This window comes from Nyctereutes procyonoides, unplaced genomic scaffold, assembly GCF_905146905.1.
Source record: "Nyctereutes procyonoides isolate TBG_1078 unplaced genomic scaffold, NYPRO_anot_genome, whole genome shotgun sequence".
Classification (NCBI taxonomy): domain Eukaryota; kingdom Metazoa; phylum Chordata; class Mammalia; order Carnivora; family Canidae; genus Nyctereutes; species Nyctereutes procyonoides.
In genome coordinates this window covers 13,177,496-13,203,077 of record NW_026575140.1, presented here as the reverse complement: position 1 = coordinate 13,203,077, position 25,582 = coordinate 13,177,496, and the positions used below count along the sequence as shown (strand labels likewise).

The 25,582-nt window shown below is 41.5% G+C and overlaps 1 protein-coding gene across 4 annotated transcripts in view; it reads left to right on the top strand.

Annotated features, from left to right (window-relative positions):
* The window catches only part of WDR59 (WD repeat domain 59), a 97,789-nt gene that overhangs the window by 54,728 nt on the left and 17,479 nt on the right, over positions 1-25,582 (top strand). For 2 of the 4 annotated variants that reach the window (XM_055305915.1, XM_055305914.1), the window contains exons 11-21: positions 132-211; positions 1,779-1,911; positions 2,048-2,172; positions 3,882-4,046; positions 6,707-6,802; positions 6,935-7,079; positions 7,766-7,835; positions 12,786-12,939; positions 16,450-16,506; positions 22,111-22,244; positions 23,796-23,877. In XM_055305915.1, the coding sequence (XP_055161890.1) occupies positions 132-211; positions 1,779-1,911; positions 2,048-2,172; positions 3,882-4,046; positions 6,707-6,802; positions 6,935-7,079; positions 7,766-7,835; positions 12,786-12,939; positions 16,450-16,506; positions 22,111-22,244; positions 23,796-23,877 (1,241 nt within the window). The remainder of the gene's footprint in view (positions 1-131; positions 212-1,778; positions 1,912-2,047; positions 2,173-3,881; positions 4,047-6,706; positions 6,803-6,934; positions 7,080-7,765; positions 7,836-12,785; positions 12,940-16,449; positions 16,507-22,110; positions 22,245-23,795; positions 23,878-25,582) is intronic. The other 2 variants (XM_055305917.1, XM_055305916.1) reach the window with 1 other exon arrangement.

Below are 25,582 nucleotides of genomic sequence, written 5' to 3'. Positions count from 1 at the left end.
TGGTCAGTAAGTACTTGTTGAATGGATGGATGAAGGAATGAATGAAGGAATCTCACTCCAGTGCAACCTGTTGCAAAATTGATGTTGAATTAAAAAAAAAAATTCCAGGATTTTCATTTGGTGATTTCTAGGGTCCAAGGACTACCAACTGGTTACATGGTCACGAGATCAGACGCTGAGAATGTGGCGGGTGGATTCCCAGATGCAGAGGGTATGTATTCAGTGCTGTTGTGGAGGAGTGTAACTGGATACACTAGAAACTTAAAAAAAATACAAGATTTAGTATTTGTGGCAGTTAGAGGATATGTGGTAGACATTTAATAATGGTTGCTGGTGGCCTGAGTGGCATGTGTAGGCCACACTGAGGCTTTGAGGTTTTCAAGAGCCAACTTTAGTATTTGGTACTTTTAAGCGTGAAAAGCCTCTGACTGCCTTTTCTCTTGTCCTGGTATGAGAGTCTGGGTAGCCCACTGAGCAAATGGCCTGTGGACCTCATTTCTTTCTCTTCTAAATGAACTAGGAAGTCTAACCTTACTCTCTGCAGTGTTCAGAGCCCTTTACATCCATCAGCAGCACCTGTTCTATGAATACCTTTCCAATGTTTGCCCCATAAATGATAATGCTTCTTATATGAACCATAATGGTTTGTACCTGGTGTGAACTGCTGCTGTTGCCCTTGCTATATTCCATCTCAGAAGGATTCTTTTCATTCACTGGCTACATTTCTTAAAGGCAGGAACCATGCCTCACTTGTGTTGCTTCCCCCATGATGCTTTGGATAAGGTCAATAAAAGATACTGGGTAAAATTTGCAATTTGCAGGGTGCCTTGCTGGCTCAGTTGGTGGAGCATGCAGTTCTTTTTTTTTTTTTTTTTTTTTTTTTTTAATGCCAAAACCTAAGAATGAGAGCCTGCAACTTTTTTTTTTTAAGATTTTATTTATTTATTTACTTGAGAGATGGGGGTGCTGGGGAGGAGCAGAAGGGAAAGGAGAGGTACAAGCAGACTCATGGCTGAGTGTGGAGCCCAACATAGGCCTCAGTCCCATGATCCTGAGACCATGACCTGAACCAAAACCAAGAGTCAGACATTCAGCTGACTGAGCCACCCAGAGGCCTCAGAGAACATCCAACTCTTGATCTCAGGGTTGTAAATTTGAGCCCCATGTTGGGTGTAGAGATTACTTAAAAATCAATGAATGAATGAATCAATCTTAAGAAGAATTTGCAGCACTGCTTAGTATAAAGACACTCTGAGCATTTTGGTTAAGTATCATCACCTACTGCCTTTCAAATATATTTTTTCCAGAAGGTACCATTTGTTCATTTTTGGTTTTAGGCTAGCTGACCAACTCCAGAAAGGCCTGAAATTTTTAAAATAATGTTTTCTGAGGCTTGCCTAAACTGTGAACAGGATGAAAAATTTCCAGGGTAGTTAAAAGAGTCTGTTCTCCTAGGTATTTAACCAGGTAGATCTGGTGGTGGGTGACACCTATTTTGATTATATTGGGTTTTGGCTGACATCTTTAGCCTTTGTTTATTTATTCATGAGAGACACACAGAGAGAGGCAAAGACATAGGCAGAGGGAGAAGTAAGCTACCTGCAGGGAGCCTGATGCGGGCCTCGACCTGAGCCAAAGGCAGATGTTCAACCACCGAGCCCTCCAGGCATCGGGGTTTTTTTAAGTCATCAGACTTTTTAAAGTCTGAACTCTTAACTAGCCATGATGATCATTTCCACTGACTTTTGTAGAGCTAGATCTTCTACCCTTTGTCACAGCTTTGTGCAAACGACATATTGGATGGCGTTGATGAGTTCATTGAGAGCATTTCTCTTCTGCCGGAGCCGGAGAAGACCCTTCACACTCAAGATACGGATCACCAGCACAGCTCAAGCCATGGGGAGGAAGAAGGTAATTGGCCAAACTAGCGTTTCAGGTGAGGTGCCCCTCTCTGCATTTCAGAGTTACGGCAGATGCCCCAGAACTGCTCTTGGGCTTACTTTCAAAACTGTTTTCCAACCACTGAAGAACCTCTCCCTCCTGCTAGTCTTAAAAGAAGACCCGCCAAGCAGTATCCTGGAAGAGAAGAGGTCGGAACAGCTGGGGCTGCCTCAGACTCTGCAGCAGGAGTTCTCTTTGATCAATGTGCAGATCCGGAATGTCAACGTTGAGGTGCTCACTGCTTTAGGGGATTCTCTCATGCTGGCGGGTGTTGGTGGGCAAGGGGCCGATTTCAGCTGTGATTCCGGTTAGCTAATAGCTTTGTTGCTCTAACTAGTAAATCCCTCTGCTTGCTTTTTTTATTTTTGAGGTTTTCTAGAGAAAGAGATGTTTGACAAATGCAAATTACAGCCTCACCGTAATATTTTCTCATGAGATGAACCAAAGAATAAATTCATGCTCGTGTATCTTAAAATCCTCTCAGATGCCTCAATTCCTCATTTTACCATGGGTGGCATTTACTCAGATCCAGAAAGGCTTAGTGTTTTGTCAAAGGTTACTAGTATAGTTAATGTCAGAGCTGAGTTTGGAAGCTAAACCTGACCTGCCAATGTTCTGTAGGCTCTGCTGTGCTGTCTTCCCTTAAAGCTGGTCACTTTCTTGATAACTTAGATTCATAGTAAGAAGGTCACCAAACCTCTTTGTTTATTTAACACATGGAAAGTTTGCTCCCTTCCTTTTGGGGTGGTTTTGAAATGGTTTCCTTCAGAGAATTGAGTCTGTGAAGTTTTGAATCTTGGTTTGTTTCTTTTTGGCCTATATTCAACTAACAGTAGTCATGGATACATGTGTGTCCATAATTATCTCCTTTGTCCTTTTTTTGAGGGGTTGTGGGGAAGGGCAGAGGGAGAGAGAGAATTCTAAGCAGACTCCGCACCTAGCGTGGAGCCCAATGCAGGGGTTGATCTCACAACTCTGAGATCATGACCTGAGCCAAAATCAAGAGTTGGGTGCTTAACCGACTGAGCCACCCAAGTGTCCCTCCTTTGGCCTTTAGAAAGCTCTGCAATACATGCTTTTCTCCCTACTTTACAGAAGGAGAAACAGACTCTAAGAGATGTAATGACTTGTCTGAGGTCAGCAGCTATTTCGTGGAAGAGATATTTGAATCTGTCTCTTGACTTCCCACATGTGTGCCTTTTTCCACTCTACTCCAGCAGCCTTTTCTGGTTGGCAGCATGAGAAATCAAGACAGAGAAAGGATTCCTTGATTAATTGGTTATCTGTATCAATTTAGATCACACCCCCTTTGTTGAGAACAGTGTTGTTAGCCTAGTGATTCTAGTTTAAGAGGGAGATCTTGATTGCTTTGCAAGGAGTGCTTTTTCAAAAGTATTGAGATATAATTCACACATCATCAAATTTACCCTTCTAACATGTACAATTTGGTGTTTCATAGTATAGTCACAGAGCTGTGCCACCATCGTCCCTAATTCCAAAGCATTTTCATTATCTCTGAAAAACCCTATACCCATCTGCAGTCACATCCCATTGCCCCCCACCATCCCCACCCTTGGCACCCAGTAATCCACTTGGTGTCTCCATGGATTTTTCTAGGAGTGCTTTGCAATTGAATCCAGTATTTCAATTCTTCATGCTTTATTTTCTCACCTTAAATTAACAGTTTCAGTCTACCTCACAGCTTTAGGATGAAGCTTTTTTAAGTCAAATTACTTTGAACTTATTAAATCAGTGCTAAAGTTAAAGATCGGTCTTGAACATGAGTTTTCTAAATCTTCCAAATTCATTTGTCTCTGGAGAGTCTCCCTTTCCCCAGGTCCCAGGAACCTAGAGCTTGCAGCTAACTTGTCTAAATTCATTTGTATCTAGAGATGCCTGATGGTTTGTCTCTCGAGCGGTTGTCCCTTTGTCATCTGCAGATGGATGCGGCAGACAGGAGCTGCACAGTGTCTGTGCACTGCAGCAGCCACCGTGTCAAGATGCTGGTGAAGTTCCCGGCGCAGTACCCCAACAACGCTGCGCCTTCCTTCCAGTTCATCAACCCCACAACCATCACCTCCACGATGAAAGCCAAGCTGCTAAAGGTGGGGGTCTGTGTTCACAAATTCTCCTTAGTGTTGTAAGAGGAAAACTCTGTTCATGGGCATCAGTGTCTAGGTTGAGTGGTAAAGCTAAATGAAAACTCCAGCAGTAGATAAAGATTTGAAAGTCATCTGTGCTTATGTGCGTCAGTGTTAACTGTTGATATTCACTGTGTATAGAAAATGTTAGAGCAGTGGTTCTTAACCTTTTTGGATCATGGACCCACTTTGAACATCTAATGAAAATAGTAGACCATTCCTCAGAAAAATTTGCACAAATGTATATAATTTCAGAAATATTGCATGTAAATAGATGTAGTTCTATAATTGTATATAATCTGCTCATAGATCTCATTAAAGCTATGCATTAATCTCAGGTTAAGAACCCTGCAATACATTTTAATTTATCTGGAAACAGTAGGCAAGATGTATTCTGAAGCTAAAAGATATTTTATAATCAGAAAACAGGAGGTGCATTGGGGGCTCAGTCAGTTAAGTGTCCAACTCTTAATCTCAGCTCCATGTCTTGATCCCAGGGTCGTGAGTTCAAACCTTGTGTTGGGCTCCACTCTGGGCATTGAGCCTACTTAAAAAACAAACAACAAACAAAAACAAAATGTAATTTTAAAAAATCCATTCCTTGAAAGGAAGTGGTGTTGTCCTCAGGTGAGGCTTGGCTGGCTGCACGGGTGAGGTATCTGAAGGAATGCTGGTGCCTGAATGGAGGTGGGTTAGTCTGGCATCTAACTTGCTCCTGTAGGTCCTTGCTCCTGCAGGCTCAGGAATTTGCTTTGTCAGTTCATGCAGAACTAATCAGCAGAATCTCCATTAAAGAAGCCCCCACGAGCTGGGCATGATACACGTTTTTCAGCATGAGCAGCATCATGAGTGAAATAACTGAAATGTTCTGACAAACCAAGCTGACCCAAGTGCTATTCACCTTTTGCCTAGTTTGTATCATATACACTTGACCCATCTTCCTGGAGGAAGATATGTAACCAAGAAATCTTCAAGTGGTATAGGGATCTCTCAAATGCTACTTTGATTTGGTAGCATAGGTGCATTTTGTGCTTGGAAATTTTTTTCTTTTCAAACATAATTAACATATAGCATTATATTAAATTAGTTTCAAGTGTACTAATATAGTGATTCAGCAATTTTATACATTACTCAGTGCTCATCAGAAGTGCACTTCTTAATCCCCATCACCTATTTCAGCCATCCTCCCACCCACCTCCCCTCTGGTAACCATCTGTTTGTTCTTTAAGAGTCTAAGAGTAAAAAAAAAAAAAAAAAAAGAGTCTAAGAGTCTGTTTGTCTATACTCGGAATTTGAATATTTCATTGTCTTATTTGCACATACAAAAAAGATTTTCCTATTGTTATAAAAATGATAGGATTAGGAAGTGTCTTTTTTTGAAATATTTTATTTATTTATTCATGAGAGACACAGAGAGAGGGGGCAGAGACATAGGCAGAGGGAGAAGCAGGCCCTATTCAGGGAGCCTGATATGGGACTCAATCCCGGGACTCCAGGATCACGCCCTGGGCCAAAGGCAGATGCTCAACCGCTAAGCCACCCAGGGATCCTGGAAGTGTCTTTAGAATTATAATTCAGTGCTGTCTGATAGAAATATAATGCAGGCTGCACAAATTTTTAAAATTTTCTAGTAGCTACACTAAAAAAATTGAAAGTAGCAGGTAAATTAATTTCATTAATTTTTTTACTTAATCCATTATATGCAAAGAATAATCATATCAGCATGTGATCCATGTAAAAATTATTGCGAGAGTTTACATTCTTATTTTTGTACTAAGTCTTCACTCGGTATGAATTTTATGCATATGACACATCTCAATTCAGCATGCCTAGCAACTGAGGCTGGCCCTTTCCTTTTTTTTTTTTTTTTTTTTAAGATTTTATTTATTTGCTAGAGAGTGAGAATAAGCAGGGAGCAGGGCAGAGGGAGAGGGAGAAGCAGACTGCTCACTGAGTAAGGAGCCTGACGTGGGACTTGATCCCAAGACCCCAAGATCATGACCTTTGCCAAAGGTCGATATTTAGCTGACTGAGCCACCCAGGGGCCTCTAGCACATCTCAATTCATACTTGCCTCACTTCACACGCTGTGTAGCCCCATGTAGATGATGACTTCCGTGTTGGACCACACAGGCCCAGATAACATGCCTGTCTTTGGTATGTGTACGTCAGTTTACATCTAGGGCATATGCTTTAAAATGTTAGGATTTATATTTTTAAAGAAGAAGAAAAAAAAAGATAGCTTGTAATTTCTACTGAAGTGAAATTTGTTCCCCCCCGGCTCGTACTGAGTATTATGCTGGAGTACTGAGAGTTTCACAAGGGGGTGGGGTTTAAGCTAGGAGGAGAGGAAAGGAATAGAATTCACAGTAAAGAAATGTGTTCTCTCAAGCTGTGTGAGCCTGTCCTGGCAAAGCAGAGGGCTTCTCAAAGAGGACCCAGGAATGAATCTGCCCTGGGAGCCTCCAGAGCAGGTGGAAAGTAGGATGCTGCCTCGGAAGCCTTAGACACAGCCATGCTCCAGTCTCCCTGCATTTTCACGGCTTCCCACTGCTTGAAGAATAAAAGTGAATCAGGAGAAGGAATGTTGTTGCTATTCTTGACTGTGTTTCGTGCCTTTTCTAGATCCTGAAAGACACTTCTCTGCAAAAAGTGAAACGTAACCAGAGTTGTTTGGAGCCCTGCCTGCGCCAGCTTGTCTCCTGCCTTGAGTCTTTTGTGGTGGGATTCTTCTACCAACCTATGCTTTGATGTTTTGTTATGTGTCTTCCTCCCCAGACTAATGTATCCGTATTTTGTAAGTCAGTGTTCAGACACCTTGTGGGTTTTAGTCTGTTAATTTTTAAATTTCAGAACCAAGAAGACAGCACTTCCAGCAATCCCTTTGCACTCTCAAACTCCGTCACTCCGTTTGCCCGGGTGACCACTGCCTATGGGTCATACCAGGATGCCAATATTCCCTTCCCTAGGACCTCGGGGGCCAGGTTCTGCGGGGCAGGTTGGTCTCTCTTTTGGGTTCTCTGATTCTAGATTTTTGCGAGTGAACAGCTCAGTATATCCTATAGTCTCTAAAGAAATTTCAGAAAAATCAGGAAATTTTGTTTGTTTCCTGGAAACTTCTAAAGACTGCTGTAGCATTAAATGGTCTGCTGCTGAATTGGCTTCTGTGGCCATTACCTAAGAATGTTCACCATAATTACAGTCTTAATTTTTTTTTTCATTCTGATGAGTATGAGTGTGAACCTTATCTAGATCCCTGGTTTTCAGCACAGGACGGGTCCCCTAACAAAGAAATATAAAATGCCCGAGAAGATTTTTTTTTTTTTTAATTTTTTTTTTAAATTTATTTATTTATGATAGCCACAGAGAGAGAGAGAGAGGCAGAGACATAGGCAGAGGGAGAAGCAGGCTCCATGCACCGGGAGCCCGATATGGGATTCGATCCCGGGTCTCCAGGATCACACCCTGAGCCAAAGGCAGGCACCAAACCACTGCGCCACCCAGGGATCCCCTCGAGAAGATTTTTTTTCCACACCACACACAGCCCTCCTGGATCCTAGAGATTCTGACCTTTGTCCTTGTTACATGTGACTACAGATAGGACTGACCAGGGCTGCCTTACTTAGGATTTCCCACGTGCAGCTCATTGACCTTGATGTGCACCTGTGGTGTCTCCTTTGGCAGGGTATCTGGTGTATTTCACAAGACCTATGACGATGCATCGAGCAGTGTCTCCGACAGAACCCACACCAAGGTGAGCATGGGAGATGCAGTTATCAGCTGCGTTCGTGGGGCCATAAGTGGGCAGACATCTGAGAATGAGCACTGAGTTTTTCTTTGGACAAGTGGTGTTAGTTCTTCAGTAAATACCCACTATAGGATTTATTCATGAAAGATCAGGTTCATTAAATTGCCACTAAGCTGAGATTTGAGAGGTCAGGTTACTACCAAGCCACCAGAAGTAGTAGTTTGATAAAAGCTGTTGTCAAACCAAGGCAAATTCTTTTTTAGTGTGCTTTCCTCCTATTGCCAAAGTATTATCTGAACATTAAATAAAAAAAGAAAAATAACAAAAAAGATCAGCTGCAGTTCCACAATGCTAATATGCCACTTCTCACATTACCAAAACATGTTAAATTTTTTAAACTACATTAAGTGGTTAGAAAAACTCACAATATGGAAGTTTTCAATTAAAATTTGAAAACTCTCCTTTTCCTTGGTGAGTCACTCTTAGCAATTTAACATGCTTTTGTCTAGTTTCCGTTATTTATTTGTGTGTGGGGGAGGTTTGTTTTATTCTGTTTTTAAGAGGCAATCTAAAGTAGCAAATGGGAATGTGGACTTGGGAGCCGAGCCACTATGTCCACATCTTGCCCTGCTGTTCCGTTACCTTTGGCAAATTGTCTAAACTGGGCTTGAGTTTCCTCAACAATAATTTGGGGATGATAGTGGCATCCACCTCCTTCAGTTGCTGAGAAGATTAAATCTGTAATCCCTGAGAAGCATTTAGAACACTGCCTGGCACATTGCTCTGTGTTTCCTATTATTACTACTGGCTATTTTTTCTTTTTTTAAATGTTTTTACTGTTTTATCAAGATATAACTCCTATAGTATATAGTTGACCCATTTAAAATAATTCAGTGGCTTATTGTATATTCACAGATATAGACAGAAAGTAGATTAGTGCTGGCCCAGCCCTGGAGGAATGGGGGACTTGGAACTGGAAGTGTTGACAGCTGGGAGATGCTGTTTCTTTTGGGGGTAATTAAAAATGTTCTGTAATTGACTATAATGATGGCTGCACATAAATTCTCCTATTCTGGTCATTCTATATAAATAGAATCATATAGTTATGTGGCCCTTTGTGACTGGCTTCTTTCACTTAGTATAATGTTTTCAAGGCTCATACATGTTGTAGCATGTGTCAGTACTTTTTATTGCCAGATAAAATGTATATGCCACATTTTCTTTATTAACTCATCAGTTGATAGACATTTGGGTTATTTCCACTTTTTGGCTGTTATGATAGACTTCTGGTTCTGTAATGGGGCAACCAGGATAATATGGAAGCCCTCTACTGCAAACACTGGATGTGTTGGATGTAATATAATTAGCATACTTACAGGAGAGAAGGGAGATTGAACTGCTGTCCTGAGAATCTGCCCATCTCTGCTGTAACCCAGGCAGATGAGACCTTGGCTGACAGGACTGGGGAGTTAAGTGTTAGAGATCCCGTACGTTATTCCAGGTTCCTTATTAGAAATATTGTACTAAAAACAATCACCTATTCTTTTTTTTTTTAAAGATTTATTTATTTATTTATTTATTTATTTATTTATTTATTTATTTATTTATTTATGATAGACACACAGAGAGAGAGAGAGAGAGAGAGAGAGAGAGAGAGAGGCAGAGACACAGGCAGAAGGAGAAGCAGGCTCCATGCAGGGAGCCCGACGGGGGACTCGATCCTGGGTCTCCTGGATCATGCCCTGGGCTGAAGGTGGTGCTAAACTGCTGAGCCACCCGGGCTGCCCCAACCTAATTTTTTAAAATAATTTTTTAAAAGACTTTATTTATTTAAGAGAGAGAGCATTAGCGAAGGGAGGGTGGGGGACAGAGGGGAGGTAGAGGCAGGCTCCCCGCTGAGCAGGAAGCCCGATGTGGGGCTTGATCCCAGGACCCTGAGATCATGACCTGGACTGAAGGTAGATGCTTAATGGACTGAGGCACCCAGGCACCCCCAACTTAATGTTTCTGAAATTGATCCATGTAGCTGTATTTATCAATGGTTCCATTGTATGAAATAATACAATTTGTCATTCTCCTCTTGAGGGATATTTGGATTTTTTCTGGTTTGGGGCTATTACAAGTAGACCTACACTTTCAGGTCTTTTTATGGACATGTATATTAATTTCTCTACTCAAGGAGTAGAATACCTGGGTCCTAGGATAGGTGTATATATGATTTTTGTTTTAGTGTCGCCAAAATGTCTATTCCAGTGTTGTGCCATTTTACACTCTTACCAGCAATGTTTCAGAGTTCTGGTTGCTCTACATTCTCTTCAAAATTTGGTGTTTTCAACCTTTTCAACTTTAGCCATTGTGGTGGGTATGTGATATCTCATTGTGGTGGTGACTAGTGGTGTTAGGCAGCTTTTGTGTGCTCATTGACCATTTGGATAATTTCTTTTTTGATGTGCCTGTTCAAGTATTTTGCCCATTTCTTTAGGTCTTTCTTTCCTTCTTTTCTTTTCTTTTCTTTTCTTTTCTTTTCTTTTCTTTTCTTTTCTTTTCTTTTCTTTTCTTTTCTTTCTTTCTTCATGAGAGATACAGAGAGAGAGAGAGGCAGAGATATAGGCAGAGTAAGCAGGCTCCTCGAGGAGAACCTGATGTAGAACTCAATCCTGGGGATCCCTGGGTGGCGCAGCGGTTTGGCGCCTGCCTTTGGCCCAGGGCGCGATCCTGGAGACCCGGGATCGAATCCCACGTCGGGCTCCCGGTGCATGGAGCCTGCTTCTCCCTCTGCCTGTGTCTCTGCCTCTCTCTCTCTCTCTCTGTGACTATCATAAATAAATAAAAAATTTAAAAAAAAAAAAAAAAAGGAACTCAATCCTGGTACTCTGGGATCATGCCCTGAGCTGAAGGCAGACTCAACCACTGAGCCATCCAGGCGTCCCAGGACTGTGTTTCTTATTATTTATTTGTGGTAGTTTTTATTCTGGTTGTAAATCTTTTGATAGAAGTATGTATTGATTTTCTCTTCATCTGTGGCTTGTCTTTCTCCTTCCCTAATGAGTTTTAATAAACAGAAGTTTTTAATTTGGATGAAGTCCAATCTATCATGTTAAAAATTCTATAGTTAGTGCTTTTGTATTCCAGGAAAAAAATCTTTGCCTACTCAAGGTCACAAAAATATCCTTCCATTTTCTTTTAAAAATTTATAGGTTTAGATTCCTTATTTAAGGTCTATAGTCAATCTCAAATTAATTTTTGTGTATGATATAAGATAGGGGCCAAAGTTCACTTTTTTCAGTAGAGATACAGAATTGTTCCAGCACCATTTATGGAAAAAAAATTGACTTTGCTCATTGAATTTGCATTGATTTAAAAAAAAAATTGCATTGAGGAGTACCTGCCTTCAGCTCAGGTCATGATTCTGGGGTCCTGGGATCAAGCCCTGCATTGGGCTCCCTGCTGAGCAGGGAGTTTGCCTCTCCCTCTCCTTTTGCCCCTCTCCCCCCACTCATGTGAACATGCTCTCTTTCAAATAAATCGATAAAATCTTTTAAAAAATTGCATTGATACAATTGTTAAAAATCATTTGACCCTGTGTTTGTGGGTCTGTTTCTACGATCTTTTTTCCCTTTGATCTATTGATTTCTCTTTATGCCAACATTATACTTTTTTAAAGATTGTATGTATTTATTTGAGAGATAGAGAACATGCATGGAGAGTAGGGGTAGAAGCAGACTCCCTACTGAGCAGGGAGCCCGATGTGGGGCTCAATCCCAGGACCCTGGGATCATGATGTGAGCTGAGAGCAGATGCTTAACCGACTGAGCCACTTAGGTGCCCCTAACACTATACTCTTAATGTAGCTTTTATATAGTAAGTTTTCAAATCTGCTAGGATGTGTCCTCCAACTTCATTATTCTTCAGAATTATGTTGGCTACTTTAGGTCTTTTGCATTCCTGTAAAAATATGAAATGGGGGATCCCTGGGTGGCGCAGCGGTTTGGCGCCTGCCTTTGGCCCAGGGCGCGATCCTGGAGACCCGGGAACGAATCCCACGTCGGGCTCCCGGTGCATGGAGCCTGCTTCTCCCTCTGCCTATGTCTCTGCCTCTCTTTCTCTCTCTGTGTGACTATCATAAATAAATAAAAATTAAAAAAAATTAAAAATTAAAATTAAAAAAATGAAATGGCTTATTGGTTTATAAAAGAAAAAAAAAGCCAATTCATATTTTGATTGGAAATGTGTTGACTCTATAGATCAATTTGGAGAAAATGGACACCTTGAAAATAATATGGAATCTTCTAATCCACTAACATCATATATGTCTCTCTTGTTTTGGGTCTTTAATTTCTCAGCAATATTTTGTATTTTCAATGCACACTTTAAAATTCGATTTGTTTGGATGCCTGGGTGGCTCAGTGGTTGACTGTCTGCCTTTGGCTCAGGGCATGATCCCGGGGTCCAGGATCGCATCCTGCATTGGGCTCTCTGCAAGGAGACTGCTTCTCCCTCTGCCTGTGTCTCTGCCCCCTTCTCTGTCTCTCATGAATGAATAAATAAAATCTTTAAAAAATAAATACAAAATAAAATAAAAATAAAATTCAATTTGTTGCTAGGTATTTAATGCTTTTGTAAATGAAATTTTTTAAATGTTTATTTCTAAGTGTTTGTTTCTAATATATAGAAATTGGTAAATTTTTATAGATTGGCCTCGTATTTAAATTCAGTTATTAGGTCTACAAGTTTGTAGATTCCTTTGAATTTTCTGTATATACAGTCACAGAAGTATTCTCTACTTTTGCAAAGTGTTTTTCAGTTCTGTACATTCTACTTTATTCTTTTTTTGAGTTTTTTTCCCCCCATTTTCCCTGTATTTTCTCTTGGTTCATCACATGTTTAAGAGCATCACTACTTGGAAATATGGAAAGACTATCACCAGTATGGATAATTCTGTGTCTTCAACCATAGGTCTCTGTCAGCCTTGTCTGCTTATCATACTGGCTTGATTGCACCAATGAAGATCCGCACAGAGGCCCCTGGGAACCTTCGTTTATACAGTGGGAGCCCCACTCGCAGTGAGAAAGAGCAGGTGTCCATCAGCTCCTTCTACTACAAGGAGCGGGTAAGCAGCAGAGCCAGCCATGGCCTTTGATTCTTATTCCCTCTTTATTCTTGTTCTTTATCTCCCTGCCTGCTCTGCACAGCTAAGTTAATAATACCCTAGAATCTTTAACTTTCAGAATTAGCTTGTTTAAGAAGGACTTTTGCTTTGTTCCTTCTGGTTGGTTTTAACTACTGTGAATGGTGTGTGTGTGGAGGGTTGGGTTGGTTCTTATAATCTGTATTCTCCACTCCCCATTTAACCCTATCCTTGTTATCCCCATTTATTAAGGGGATTCCCACTCTTTCAAGTAGAATAATTTAGCTGCAGATCTTCCTTGGTATTCTGATGGCTTGTCAACAAATTAAGGGATGCTTCTGAAGGCTTGAGATCTCAGTATATTTAGAACATCATAGTGGTGAGAAGTTTTTGAGTTCATCTCTAAGGGATCTTGTGCTTTAAGTCTATACAGAAGTGCCCATCTGGATGGACAAGCTTATACAAAAATCACCTGAGCCTGTCCTTGTGTTCCTGGGTTCTTCAAGGAACTCATCGTCCCTAATGTAGCTATTAAGTTGTCAGAAGCTGTTGGTGACGACAATGTAGAGAACGTTGGCAGAGCGTAGGAATGCCTCTAAGAACTCTTTCTGTGTTGTCAGATTGAGAGGCTGGTTTAAACTGGCTTTTAACTGACATGTTTTAAACAGAGCTACCACCCAGCTATTAACCAGCTCAGTCCTTAGGCATTCTTTGTTACTGTCCCTAACTAATAGAGGAAGGATGGATTGACTATAATTGAAATGTGCTTTTTTAAAAAATGGAATTATTTTAAGTAAAAACCCAATTTCCAGCAAGTGTTAGAGGTGTCTTTATTCCCGTTGCACTGTAGTGTCTAGCCTTGTTTCACACTGATAGTTGGCCACCTCTGACTTTGTCTTGGTCTTAGAGTTTGCATGTGACTGAAATGAACAACAGGAGCCGATGCTTGAGACAAGACCGTCCTTGGTCACTGACTGATCACTCAGTTGAAAAGGGATGATGATTCTTTTTGTTGCCTCTCTGTAGTCCCCTTCTTCATATCTCTGATGGAATTGTGCCCCTCTGGCTGTCACTGACTTTTTTGGAATACCTATATCTTCCCAAGTCCTTGACATTCAAAACGTTCAGGTTTTCTTCCCCCTAAGTGAGCTAATTGGCATTTTATTGATATAATAGCCAAACAGATTCATAGTTGGGTAAACAGGAGAATTCTCTTTAGCATTAGGGCCAGATTGAGGAGATCTTTTAGTCAAAGAGACAGTTCTGAATCCTCCTCTGAATCATGTCATACTTGGATTTGGATTGGGAAAATTAGTGGACTAGCACTTTTGACTGGTAGCGCAGAAGACCATGCTGAGTCAAAATAACTCCACTTCCACAATGTGACCTCTCCTATCGCAAAAGCATTTGTAAAGCCTTACGGTCGTGTTTTCCGCAATCTGTCCTCTTTTACTATAAACACCATAATCATAAAGAAGGACCAGAGGCACATAGATAATTACCTTTTATCAGAGAGGATCTGCTGGGGAGGAGGGGAAGGATTGTGGTACTTCATTTTGAATGTGAGCCCCAGGATCAGCTTCTCCACAGAAAACAGGCTGTTATGGTCCCTTAGGAGGATCTAGCATAGTAAATGATCTTCAAGTTTTATTTCAGCTAGTGACCACATAAAATGGGGGCAGACACTTATAATTTTGTGTGAAACTTTTGTATTTCTCTGTAATATACATACAGAAAACTTCACAGATCATAAGCATATCATTCAGTGAATTAACAGTCACACAGACCAAGCAGTAGAACATTATAAGAACCCTAGAAGTCCTGGGGGTTGGAGGCACATCTTATTGGGTGACATATAGTAGTTATTAGGTGAAATTCTATGAAATTACTGATACTTGACCATTTTTAACCTCAAAAAGTTTCATTTGGTTCACCTTCATAAGAAGTTAAACAAGTGAGTCATTTTGTGATGAACCTGAAATAAATTCATCTCTCCTGGAACCTTGTTCATGTCCATCCCACTTACATGGGGCAAAGGGCGGGGGGTGGGGGAGTCAGTGAAGTGAAATGGGCCATGATATCTTATAAAGGCCATCTTCCTTCCTCTTAGAGGTATATACAGTTTTATCCCTCAGGGAGTTTTTTTCTTGCTCTTAGGTATCTAGTTGGAGATGTCAAATAATACCATTTTTATTACTTTTGTACTTGAAATGATTCTAGATCACTAAATTTCTCTGTGCTTAAGTCTTTATTTTCAGCCCCAATTTTTCTCCTACGTATTTTTATTCTCTTTTAGATCTCTACCCTTGAGATCTTTAAATGAGTAAGAGTAAAGGGAAAGAATAACTGCATTAAAATAGAGCAGTGAAGGAATTAACAGAACATTTTGGAGATTATAAGAATCTTTATGGAACCATTGGGGATTATACTGTTTGTTTCTCTTGTTTTTGTGTGTTTTTAACCTGACCTGCTTAGGTCATAGTATAATCACCCAGATGTTCTCCAGATGGAATTCCAAGGTTCATTACTAAATATTTAAAAATGTGAGAGACCTGAAAAAACAACAAGAAACGACTATCAAATTTCATAGGAGGTTAGAAAGTGCAGAGAGATGCTAATATTCATTTGGGAACTGGACTAACTATTAATAGTTGATGAAATATTGTTTATTCTTAGGGCAAATCAGAAGATCCAGAACTTGTAATAAACATTAGGCATTGACCTATAAATATTTTTAAAATTTTGCAGCCTCCACCCATGCATCAGTTTATGTCACTAAAATAGCTCTAATGTAAATAACTGAGGAGGTCTTGAAGTTAATAGAATAATTTCTGATTTCCATAAACAGTGCTTTTCGGCCCCAGTTTCATATTGATACTCATGTTGTTAGCAAGTGCTCTGGAGAGGGCAGCTCCTCAGGATTGCTCCCTCCTTCCCTCCATTTCTCATGTGCTCTTGCTTACCCACGAGCATCACTCTGAAAATAATCCTGCAGCTCTAACGTCAAGGCTTCCAATTTCCTCAGTGCCCCCCAGACCACATACCAAAAGCAGTCTGATGTCGAATCTATCAAAGAACTTCTTCCTTCTTAGGAATGAGAAGCTTCTCGCATTTACATGTGCTCTTGATAGAGAGGGTAGACCTTCCACCCATTTCTCTGCTTGCACTGTAATTCTCCCTAGAGTACCCCAGCCTTGACCCCAGGTCCCTTGTCTGAGCTGTGTTGACGCCAGCCTCCTTATATCTTGATATGTGTTTTAAACTGAAGAACGATGACACTGAAGTGGGGTTCTGAGTGTGATGGGTTGGGAGGGAGGTGAGGGAATCCAAATATTGCTGTGCTATGTTCAGAATTTTAGTCATTCAAACCCAATTTTGCAGTATATTGTCCATCAGATGTGTGGGAAGCTTTCATTTTATTCTATATTTTTCCCTTTTAATTTTCTTGGTGTTTTTCTTCCCTCCTCCTGGGTGTAACGTTTTCACGCACAGATGTCTCCTCGCTCTGCCCGGCGACGTTGGTCCATACAAGCAATTAACGACTTCCCGGTACTGTGCGCTGTGCAAATGCTCTCCTTGACTAATCCTGTCTGCCCAAAGGCCCAAGAATAAAATGCCACCTGCCTGGCTTTGAGGAACCTGAGTGACAGGCTGGCTGGTTTTCAGGACCAGCACAATAAATTTTTCACTCTTGGGAGTCCAGCACCAAGGACTTCCTCCTTATTTCATCCAGTTTCAAATGGGTGAATACTGATACCATTAAGGATTTTGAACAGCTTCTTTGAAAATGAAGCCAGATGCTGTGTTTCTTGGAAAGGACCCCAACTGTAAGCCTTTAGCTCACCTGATTTCATTTGGAGTATTTGTATAATTTCCTGGAGCTTCAAAAGCCTACCTTTGGCATGGGGTGAAGCAGAGGAAGATATAAGAGGCTTCTACCATCTTGTCTGTTTTTATCGTCTTGGTCCAGTTCAAAGAGGGAAGTGCTCACCTGCTTAATTGGCATGATGCATAAGCTAGTTTTTAATCCTTCGGGAACTTTCTAGAACAAATTTTTTCCTTACCATCAGTATTTGGCATTGCAGTAAAACCTCTGCTGTGGACATCCTCTCTTCCGTTTCTTTCTCTCTGACTCATTCCTCTTGGCCAGCCCCCCCTCTTCTGTCTTCCTCTCCCACCCCCTTCATGTTCCGGTAGTGCCAAGGTGGCCTCAGGCTGTGCAAGGCAGCCTTGCGGCTTTTGTGTAAATTTCATTTGGTGTAAAAAATACTTCGGGGAAGGGTCCTGTAGCCTTTTCATACCGAAACCAGTTGAAATCAGGAGCCCTGATTAGCAAGTACCACTACTGCTGACAACTTGCAGGTGGAGCTGTCAACATGGCCACCTTTCCTCAAAAAGCCTGTCCCAGCCAACCCGACTGCTGGATTGCCACAGATTTCCAGAAGTCTCTGCTCCTGCCGCTATTTAAATAGGAACTCATTTTGACTCACTGCCCACTCTGCTGATTATGCATTGTTGGTGGGGTTGCTGCGAAGCAGTTGGTGGCTTATTCTTGGGCTGTTTTTACATTTAACCCATTTACTGGCATTGATGTTGCCTCCGATTGTAGCAGTAACACTGGTGGTACAGTCGCAAGCTGGCTATATTGGTTGTCATTCAGTGCTATTCGCACCAATGCCTCTCCCCCACCCTTGATCCTCTCCTCCCTGTCCTCTTTCCTATAATTCCATGAACGCCTTCTTGGTATGTTCAGAGGAGCATCCTGGTGCTCATCATGTGGTAATTGTCTGTCTCGTTTTGTCTCTCTTCCCTCAGTCCCTGCTTATGAAATCTGTGGGGAAGGGGCATTTTCTATGATGGGGCATTGAGAAGATCTAAGGGAAAATCAGGGCCCTTTGCCTCCCAGAGGTACCAATCCTCTGCACAGAAAAGTAGTGATATTGAAACCTGTCAGAGTGGGACTGGAGCAGTGTGGAAGGTTTAGGAGGTTTTAGGCCAAGTGCCCTCCCTCACCTGGAAATTTCAGCCACACCTCCAGCCTGGTGTGTCACTGTTTGCTGCGTATGGTCACCTGACAATTGCACAGATAAGAGATTCCTAAAATCACCAGCATATATGAGGGAAGAAGTCTTGGGGAGGTGCGGATGGAATGTGAACCCTTTTTTGCTACAAAAATGTTATCCATGTTCATTCGGGAGCATTGAGGATTAGAGATTGAGCAGGTCTTTATTTAGGCAGCCTTATTCTAGTTGCATCCCCAGAATAACTGGTCACTAGATGGGAATACTGAGTGACCCCTCTAGCCTGAAGAGGAGATACTTCATATTTAAAAACCACCAACCAATAAGTAGAAAAAAAAAACTATTTTATGACCCCTTAGGGATTTTTGATAATGTTTTGCAGTTATTCTTTGCTGGATTAAATAAACATACAATGCTATCCCATATCTGCTTTTTTTTTTTTTTTAAGATTGTATTTATTCATTTGAGAGAGAGAGAGCACAGAGGGAGAGGGAGAAGCAGACTCCCCCCTGAGCCAGGAGCCTGATTCAGGGCTCAATCTTAGGACCTAGAGATCATGACCAGAGCCGAAGGCAGACATTCAACCATCTGAATCATCCAGGTGCCCCATAATTGCTTTTATAGTTTGAGGCTTGGTGGCAGCTATGGTTAGGGTGATCCAATGTGGCAAACCTCCTTCTGTTACAGGCTCAAAGGCAGTTTAGTGAGTTTCCACCAGACATTGTCTATACATCAGTACAAATCAGAGAAGCCACCTAGAAGCCTGGTGTCTCAAGAGGTTGACAAGGAAGTCCCAAGAAGTCCAGACTGTGATTTCCATAATTCAGTGAAGGATGATTGGAGAAAGTTGGCCAAGATCACTGTCTTACATTTTCATCAAGTACCTATTGATGACTTACCACGTGGGTTTGTTTCTCCCAGTCTCTGTAACCAAGGATTGCAGATGGGCAGAGGGAAGAGTCCTAAGGTGTCTCTTTCGACTCCATTCTTCCCTGTGAATGTGCCTACCCCTAATGCACCCAGAAGGGAGATAAAGCAGAGTGAGGCTCAGGCTCTCGAGCCTGGCCTGAAATACAGCCTCTGGGTCTGAGCCCAGTGAGCCCTGCCCCCCCCCCCCCCCCCCCCCCCCCCCCAGTGAAGCCTATAGCCACGGCTGCCTCTCGCCTCTGTAGTGTTCAGTGTGCTGCTCTGGCTTAGCGGAATGGGCTCTGGATACTGGGCAGAAAACAGAGAAGTGAAATGAGAAGGAATTGTAGAGGCTAGGGTGTCAAACCGGCTTCACTATGATCAGATTTTGATCTTACATGCAGAAATGGATCCATTCAAAAATGGGCCAGTTTACATATTAAACTGAGGGCTTAGTCTGAGGGCTTTTTTTTTTCTCTCTTAATCCACAACAATGCACTCAAAAGCAGGTTAATAAGTAGGGGCTTAGTAGCCTTGCCAGTCTCTATGTTTGAATCTCTGCTTGGGAGTGTGGCCTCAAGTAAGACTCATATCCTCATTTGTGACATGGAAGCAGCAGCCCCCCTTTCAGAGAGCTGTGTTGACACCCACGCTCGCAGCAAAGGAACAGCCTAGAGTAGAAGCTAATGTTGCTTGTAATGACAGACAAATATGGAAATCCTAAGTCAAACATTTATACACTTCGCCTTGTGTCCAGGACATCTCTCATTTCCCACATGAAGACCTTCTGTGGTCATTTGAAGGTGAAGCTGTGGGGAAATTGGAATTACTCATGATCTTCCATGTCCATTACCCAGGTCCCTCTGCTCAAGTATTTTTGACATTCTAAAGTGATCGCTTTCAGAAATAATTCACATCTGCTAGAACAGACATTTTTAAACGAGCTAGTCTGTATGCAAAAGAACCGCTTTGGGCACATAGGCCTTAATATTTTTTTCTTTCATCAAGTTTGCTTAGGAAGACAGGAAACCGGTGATTTTCAGTGTGGTCTGGAAGCTGGTAGACCCCATCCCTGGTGAGGCCTCCATTTATTTCCACTATTGAGCTAGTGAAGTGGTCAGTTGAAGTGCTGCTCACTCTCTCGTAACAAGGAGCCAGAGTATCTTCTGGAACAGGGTTTTAGAAGCCTCCCCGTCAACACAGAAAACCAGTGAGATGGACCATATGCCATTCCAGGTGGAATCTTTTTAGCGTAGACCTTTTCCTTTGTTTCTTTCTTTTTTTAATCCACTACCCTAAATCTCATTTGAGATGATCCATTATGTGGGACCTATGGGTGTTGTTTCCTGAAATTTTTAAACTCTTGGAAATCTGGATGAAAAAGTGTGAGTACTTCACACCCTTCCTGTTCCAGTTAACCACAATGTGCTGTTCCTGTCACTGCCCAGTAGAGGCCCACAAAATTACCCTCCCTACCACCAGTCCCATCAAATTACTTCACGCATGTGGATGACTTGCCTTGGCCAGTTAACACCGCCTGGCTCCAGCCCATTCTGACAGGCTCTTTGCTCTTTAGCCCATTCTCCCCTTACCTGAATCCACGTCAGGATATTTGTAGCCAAAAGGCTAGTATTTTTGTGACTGTGTACATAATTCTTTAGAAACTAGCCAGTGCAAATAGAGAATCACCGAGCTGGTGGACAGTAGTAGGCGAGGCTTCTCATATTGATAGTAACGATGAGTATGAATAAACAGCACAAAGTAACTATATTGCTTCCTCAGATCAACTGGGTCAAAGTTCCAAATTGATAATGTAGCATGTGTATTTACAAATTAGGACAAACAGCTCAGAGCCCTCAGCTAAACTTTATGTGCCATGAACTGAGTCCGGGTGTCCCAGATCTAGTAGGTTCCATAACACTTAAATGGGCCTGTAGGAAGTCATGTGCATTGGGCACCTTTGGTGATTAGATGGAATTTCACTGGTCAGAAGCGACTAAATATAGATTGTGACTAATGAATGAAGAGTGATTATATAAAAATCACTTGCAGTATATGAATTATTTGTGAGTAATCTAAATAATGATCTAATCTAAATTCCTGAGGTTTACACACATTCAGGATCAGTACAGATTTTTCAGTGGCACGTTTTCATTCTGCACTCTCACCTTCGCATTGTGGCCTCATTAAACTGGCAAGATAGGAATGGAGCTCATCTTGACACATAGTTATCAGTGAGCAAAGGGGATGACATGAGACTGAGTTCATAGCAAATAAGTTGCTCTCCCAGAGTTACACGAGCCAGCACACGTGGGAATGAGACCAGCACGGCTTGGTTTTCTGACTGCAGATTACAGGCCTCTTCCCTGGCAACTTTGTTAATAAGTATGTCACTTCCCCCTGAGTTGAATCACTTTAGTGGCCCCCTTTTTAACTTTCAGCAATAAAATAGAATAGAATATTGCTCCCTTGGCTGGTTGTCATTTTGAAGATAACAGATGGGGCTACACTGATCATTCTCCCTTTCCAGGACATCGCTCATTTCCCACACACAGGCTCCTTTGTAGGTGAGGCTCTGGGAAAATTGGACAGTTGCTCACGATCTTCCATGTCCATTACCCAAGTTGCTCTGCTCAAGTATTTTTGACATTCTAAAACGATCACTTTCAGAAGTAATTCTTGAGCTGCGAAGTGTCTCTGCCTATCTGCCAAAGACTAAGGTTTGCAGAGCCCACACTGCTGTGTCTGAATTAAATTTTCAACAAATCCCATTCAAGCTGTCTGAGAAGAAAAAAAAAAAAAACTTTGATTAGTTTCAAGCAAGAACTTTGAACCTGAGGCTGATCCCAACCTTAAAAGTTGCTCTTCTCCCACATTTTTGTGGTCTTTACTAACTTATTTACCAGCTGTTCGTTCATTTGTTCTATCTTTCTTTCTTTCTTTTTTTTTTTTTTAATTCTAGATTCAAGGTATCTATTTTTGGGCACCTGCACAATGTATGTAGCACTGCAGTAGGTGCATATTTTCCTGTTAGAATTTTCGAAACTGAGAGCTCAATGCCCTTTGCCCTCCTTTTATTTCCTACAGATGCTGATTCATATAATTGTGGGCATGATGTAATGCAAAGTCTCTGCAAATAACCAATGACCCAACTCTGATGTGCTCTGCAACTGTAGGTTTTCGTTCATCAAAGTCCCCATTAGTTATATCTCGTCATCTCCCCCAGAAATCCAGGAGATGGAAAAGCAAGCGTGAGGGATCAGACTCCGGCAATCGGCCGATCAAGGCTGCTGGGAAGGTTATCATCCAAGATACTGCATGCCTTCTTCCTGTTCACAAATCACTGGGAGAACTGTACATGTGAGTCTGCCCTGCTTATCACACAGTCATCATGATCAATGTTGTTTTGTTTCTTTTTTTTAAAGGATTGGAACCCTTTTGGGGTGCCTGGGTGGCTCAGTCATTTAAGTGACTGCCTCTTTTGATTTCAGCTTAGGTTGTGATCCCAGGTTTGTGAGATCAAGTCCTGCGTCGGGCTTCATGCTGGGTGTGGAGTCTTGAGACTTCCTGCCTCCCTTTTCCTGACCCTCTGTGGAATGCCTGCCTCCCACCCCCTACTGGCACATATGTGTTCTCTCTTAAAAAAAAAAAAAAAAAAAAGCATTGGAACTCTTTCTTCAGAAGAAATTTTAGGAGGAGACCAGTATATGAGCTTTCTATTGCTGCATAACCAGGTACCACAAACTTAGCGGCTTAAAATAACCTATATTTATTATCTCAGTTTCCATGGGTCGGGGTCTGGGCATGGCTTAACTGGGTTCTTGCTCAGGTCTCACCAGGCTGAAATCATAGAGGTGGCCAGGTAGTGGTCTTATCCAATGCTCAGAGTCCTCTTCCAAGCTCATGCAGATTGTTAGCAGAATTTAGTTCCTTGAAGCCATAGAACTTGCTGATTTTCATCTTTGTTACCAGCTGGAGTTTCTCTCTGATGCTTCACTTTCTTTCTCAGGTTTCACCTTTGGTCAGGCCCACCTTAGATACTAATCTCCCTTTTGACACATTCAGAGTGAACTGATAAGTAACTTAATCTTGGGTGTGATAGCTCATCAATATTCACTGGTATTACCCACAACTAAAGGGAGGAGATTATATTAAATGTGTGTGTGAGGGGGATACAAATCTTGGGAGCAGCCTCAGAATTCTGCTTTCTGTACCATAATGTAAAACAGTTAAAAGTAGAGCCATTTTGGTTGAAGGGAGTTGGGAGGCTAGTGACTGGCATACAGAAGCTGGCCTGTGGTCACCCTTCTTGAACTGGAACGCATATCAAAAAAGCGTTTATTTTGTAATATGTACACAGCACACCACTCTGTTAGAAACCACAGTGTCACACTTATTTAAATTCATTTTCATCGAACCCTTGAGCCTGGGGAAATCCACAAAAAAGCTGGTTGCCAAATTGACATTCGGGGCTGGCTTCCTGTCCTGACTCTGGAGAAGTAAACAATTTCAACTTCCCCAGGTGCAAACCCATAGCCTAATATGAGCTGTAGGTAAGCTTTTTCTCCATGTTATGTAGCAAAGATAAAGCTTAAGGCCAGCGACACCTGGGTGGCTAGTGGTTGAGCACTTGCCTCTGGCTCAGGTTATGAGTCTGCAATCCTGGGATCGAGTCCCACATCAGGTTCCCAATGGGGAGCTTGCTTCTCCCTCTGCCTGTGTCTCTGCCTCTCTCTCTGTGTATTTCATGAATAATTAAAAAAAAAAAACCCACCCCACTTACAGCCAACATGGATAAAACATTTTGGGTGACAACTAAAGATGCAGGTTTTGGTTTGTCTGTGAAACCAGGGGTAACTGATGTAGAAGATTAGACTAGAAAGAAACTTTTTAATTCTTTTTAAATTTCAGCTTGAATGTGAATGATATTCAAGAAACATGCCAGAAGAATGCCACTTCTGCCTTGCTTGTTGGAAGAAAGGACCTTGTCCAGGTATTTGTGCATCCCTTCTGATGGCCATCTGTGAGCTGATGGTTTTCACTTTATAATTTTGGTTTAGTGACATTTTAAGGTGTGCTTCCTATTGTACAATTCCTCTCCCATTTTCTTTGCCGAACTACAGGGCTAGAGCAGCTTTCTAAATCCTTTGGGTTCCTCTCTCTCTCTTGTTGTTTTTTTTTTTTTTTTTCTCTCTTGTTTTTTAAAAAAATTTTTTTAAGTAATCTTTACCCTCAATGTGAGGCTTGAACCCATGACCCCAAGATCAAGAGTTGTATGCTCTTCCAACTGAGCCAGCTAGATGCCCCCCTTTGGGTCTTTTTCTTATTAGAGCTTAGCTGAGAGAATCCTAAAGTACATACTGCTAATTTTTTATTACATTCTTTTTCTACTCTGTTACCATGGTGATTGTTACACACATACTTGTGGCTGTACCTTTGCCATTTACACTCTCAATTCTGTTTTGCTGGGGTTTTTATACTTTTAAAAATGATTTGTTTCAGGGGTACTTGGGTGGCACAGTCAGTTGGGCATCTGACTCTTGGTTTCAGCTCAGGGTTGAGAGATCAAGCCCCATGATGGGCTCTGAGTTCAGCACAGAGTCTGCTTCAGATTTTCTTCTCCCTTTCCCTCTGCCCCTCCTGCTGATGCTCTCTCCCTCTTTCTCAAAGAAATAAATCTTTTTTTTTTTAAAAAAAAAAAGTGCTTTGTTTCAAGTAGGTGCCTGGCTGGCTCAGTCATTATAGCATGTGATTCTTTATTTTTTATTTTTTATTTTTTTTTAGCAATGTGATTCTTGATCTTGGGGTTGTGAGTTCAGGTCCTGTGTGTGATATAAAGTCTACTTAAAATTAAGAAATAAATAAATAAATGGGAGGGCACCTGGATAGCTTAGTCAGTAGAACATGTGACACTTGATCTCAGGTTGTAAGTTCACACCCCTGTTGGGTGTAAAGATTATTTAAAAATAAAATCTATAAGGGGTGCCTGGTTGGCTCAGTTGGTTAAGTATCTGACTATTGATCTCAGCTCACATCTTGATCTTAGGGTCATGATTTTACACCTCACACTGGGCTTTATGCTGGGTATGGAGCCTACTTTTTTTAAAAAAAGAAATGAAATAAAATATTTTTAAAAAATGCTTTGTTTCATAAAAAGTTTACCAAAGCATTCTCTTAGGTAGAAGCCTGTTCAGTTTTGAAATATAATGTAATCTAGCAAAAATGTTAATTTCCTTCATCATTGCAGGAATATCAATATATTAGAGTGAACTCCTATTTTTAAATTTTTTATTATTTTTAATTTCTTTTTTTTTTAATTTTTTTTAAGATTTTATTTATTTATTCATGAGAAAGAGAGAGAAAGAGAGAGAGAGAGAGGCAGAGACACAGGCAGAGGGAGAAGCAGGCTCCATGCACCGGGAGCCCGACGTGGGATTCGATCCCGGGTCTCCAGGATCGCGCCCTGGGCCAAAGGCAGGCGCCAAACCACTGCGCCACCCAGGGATCCCTATTATTTTTAATTTCTTTAAAAGATTTTATTTATTTATTCATGAGAAACACACACACACACACAGAGAGAGAGAGAGACAGAGGCAGAGGCAGAGGGAGAAGCAGGCTCCATGCAGAGAGCCAGATGTAGGACTTGATACTGGGACTCAATCCCAGGACTCTGGGATCATACCTGGAGCCAAAGACAG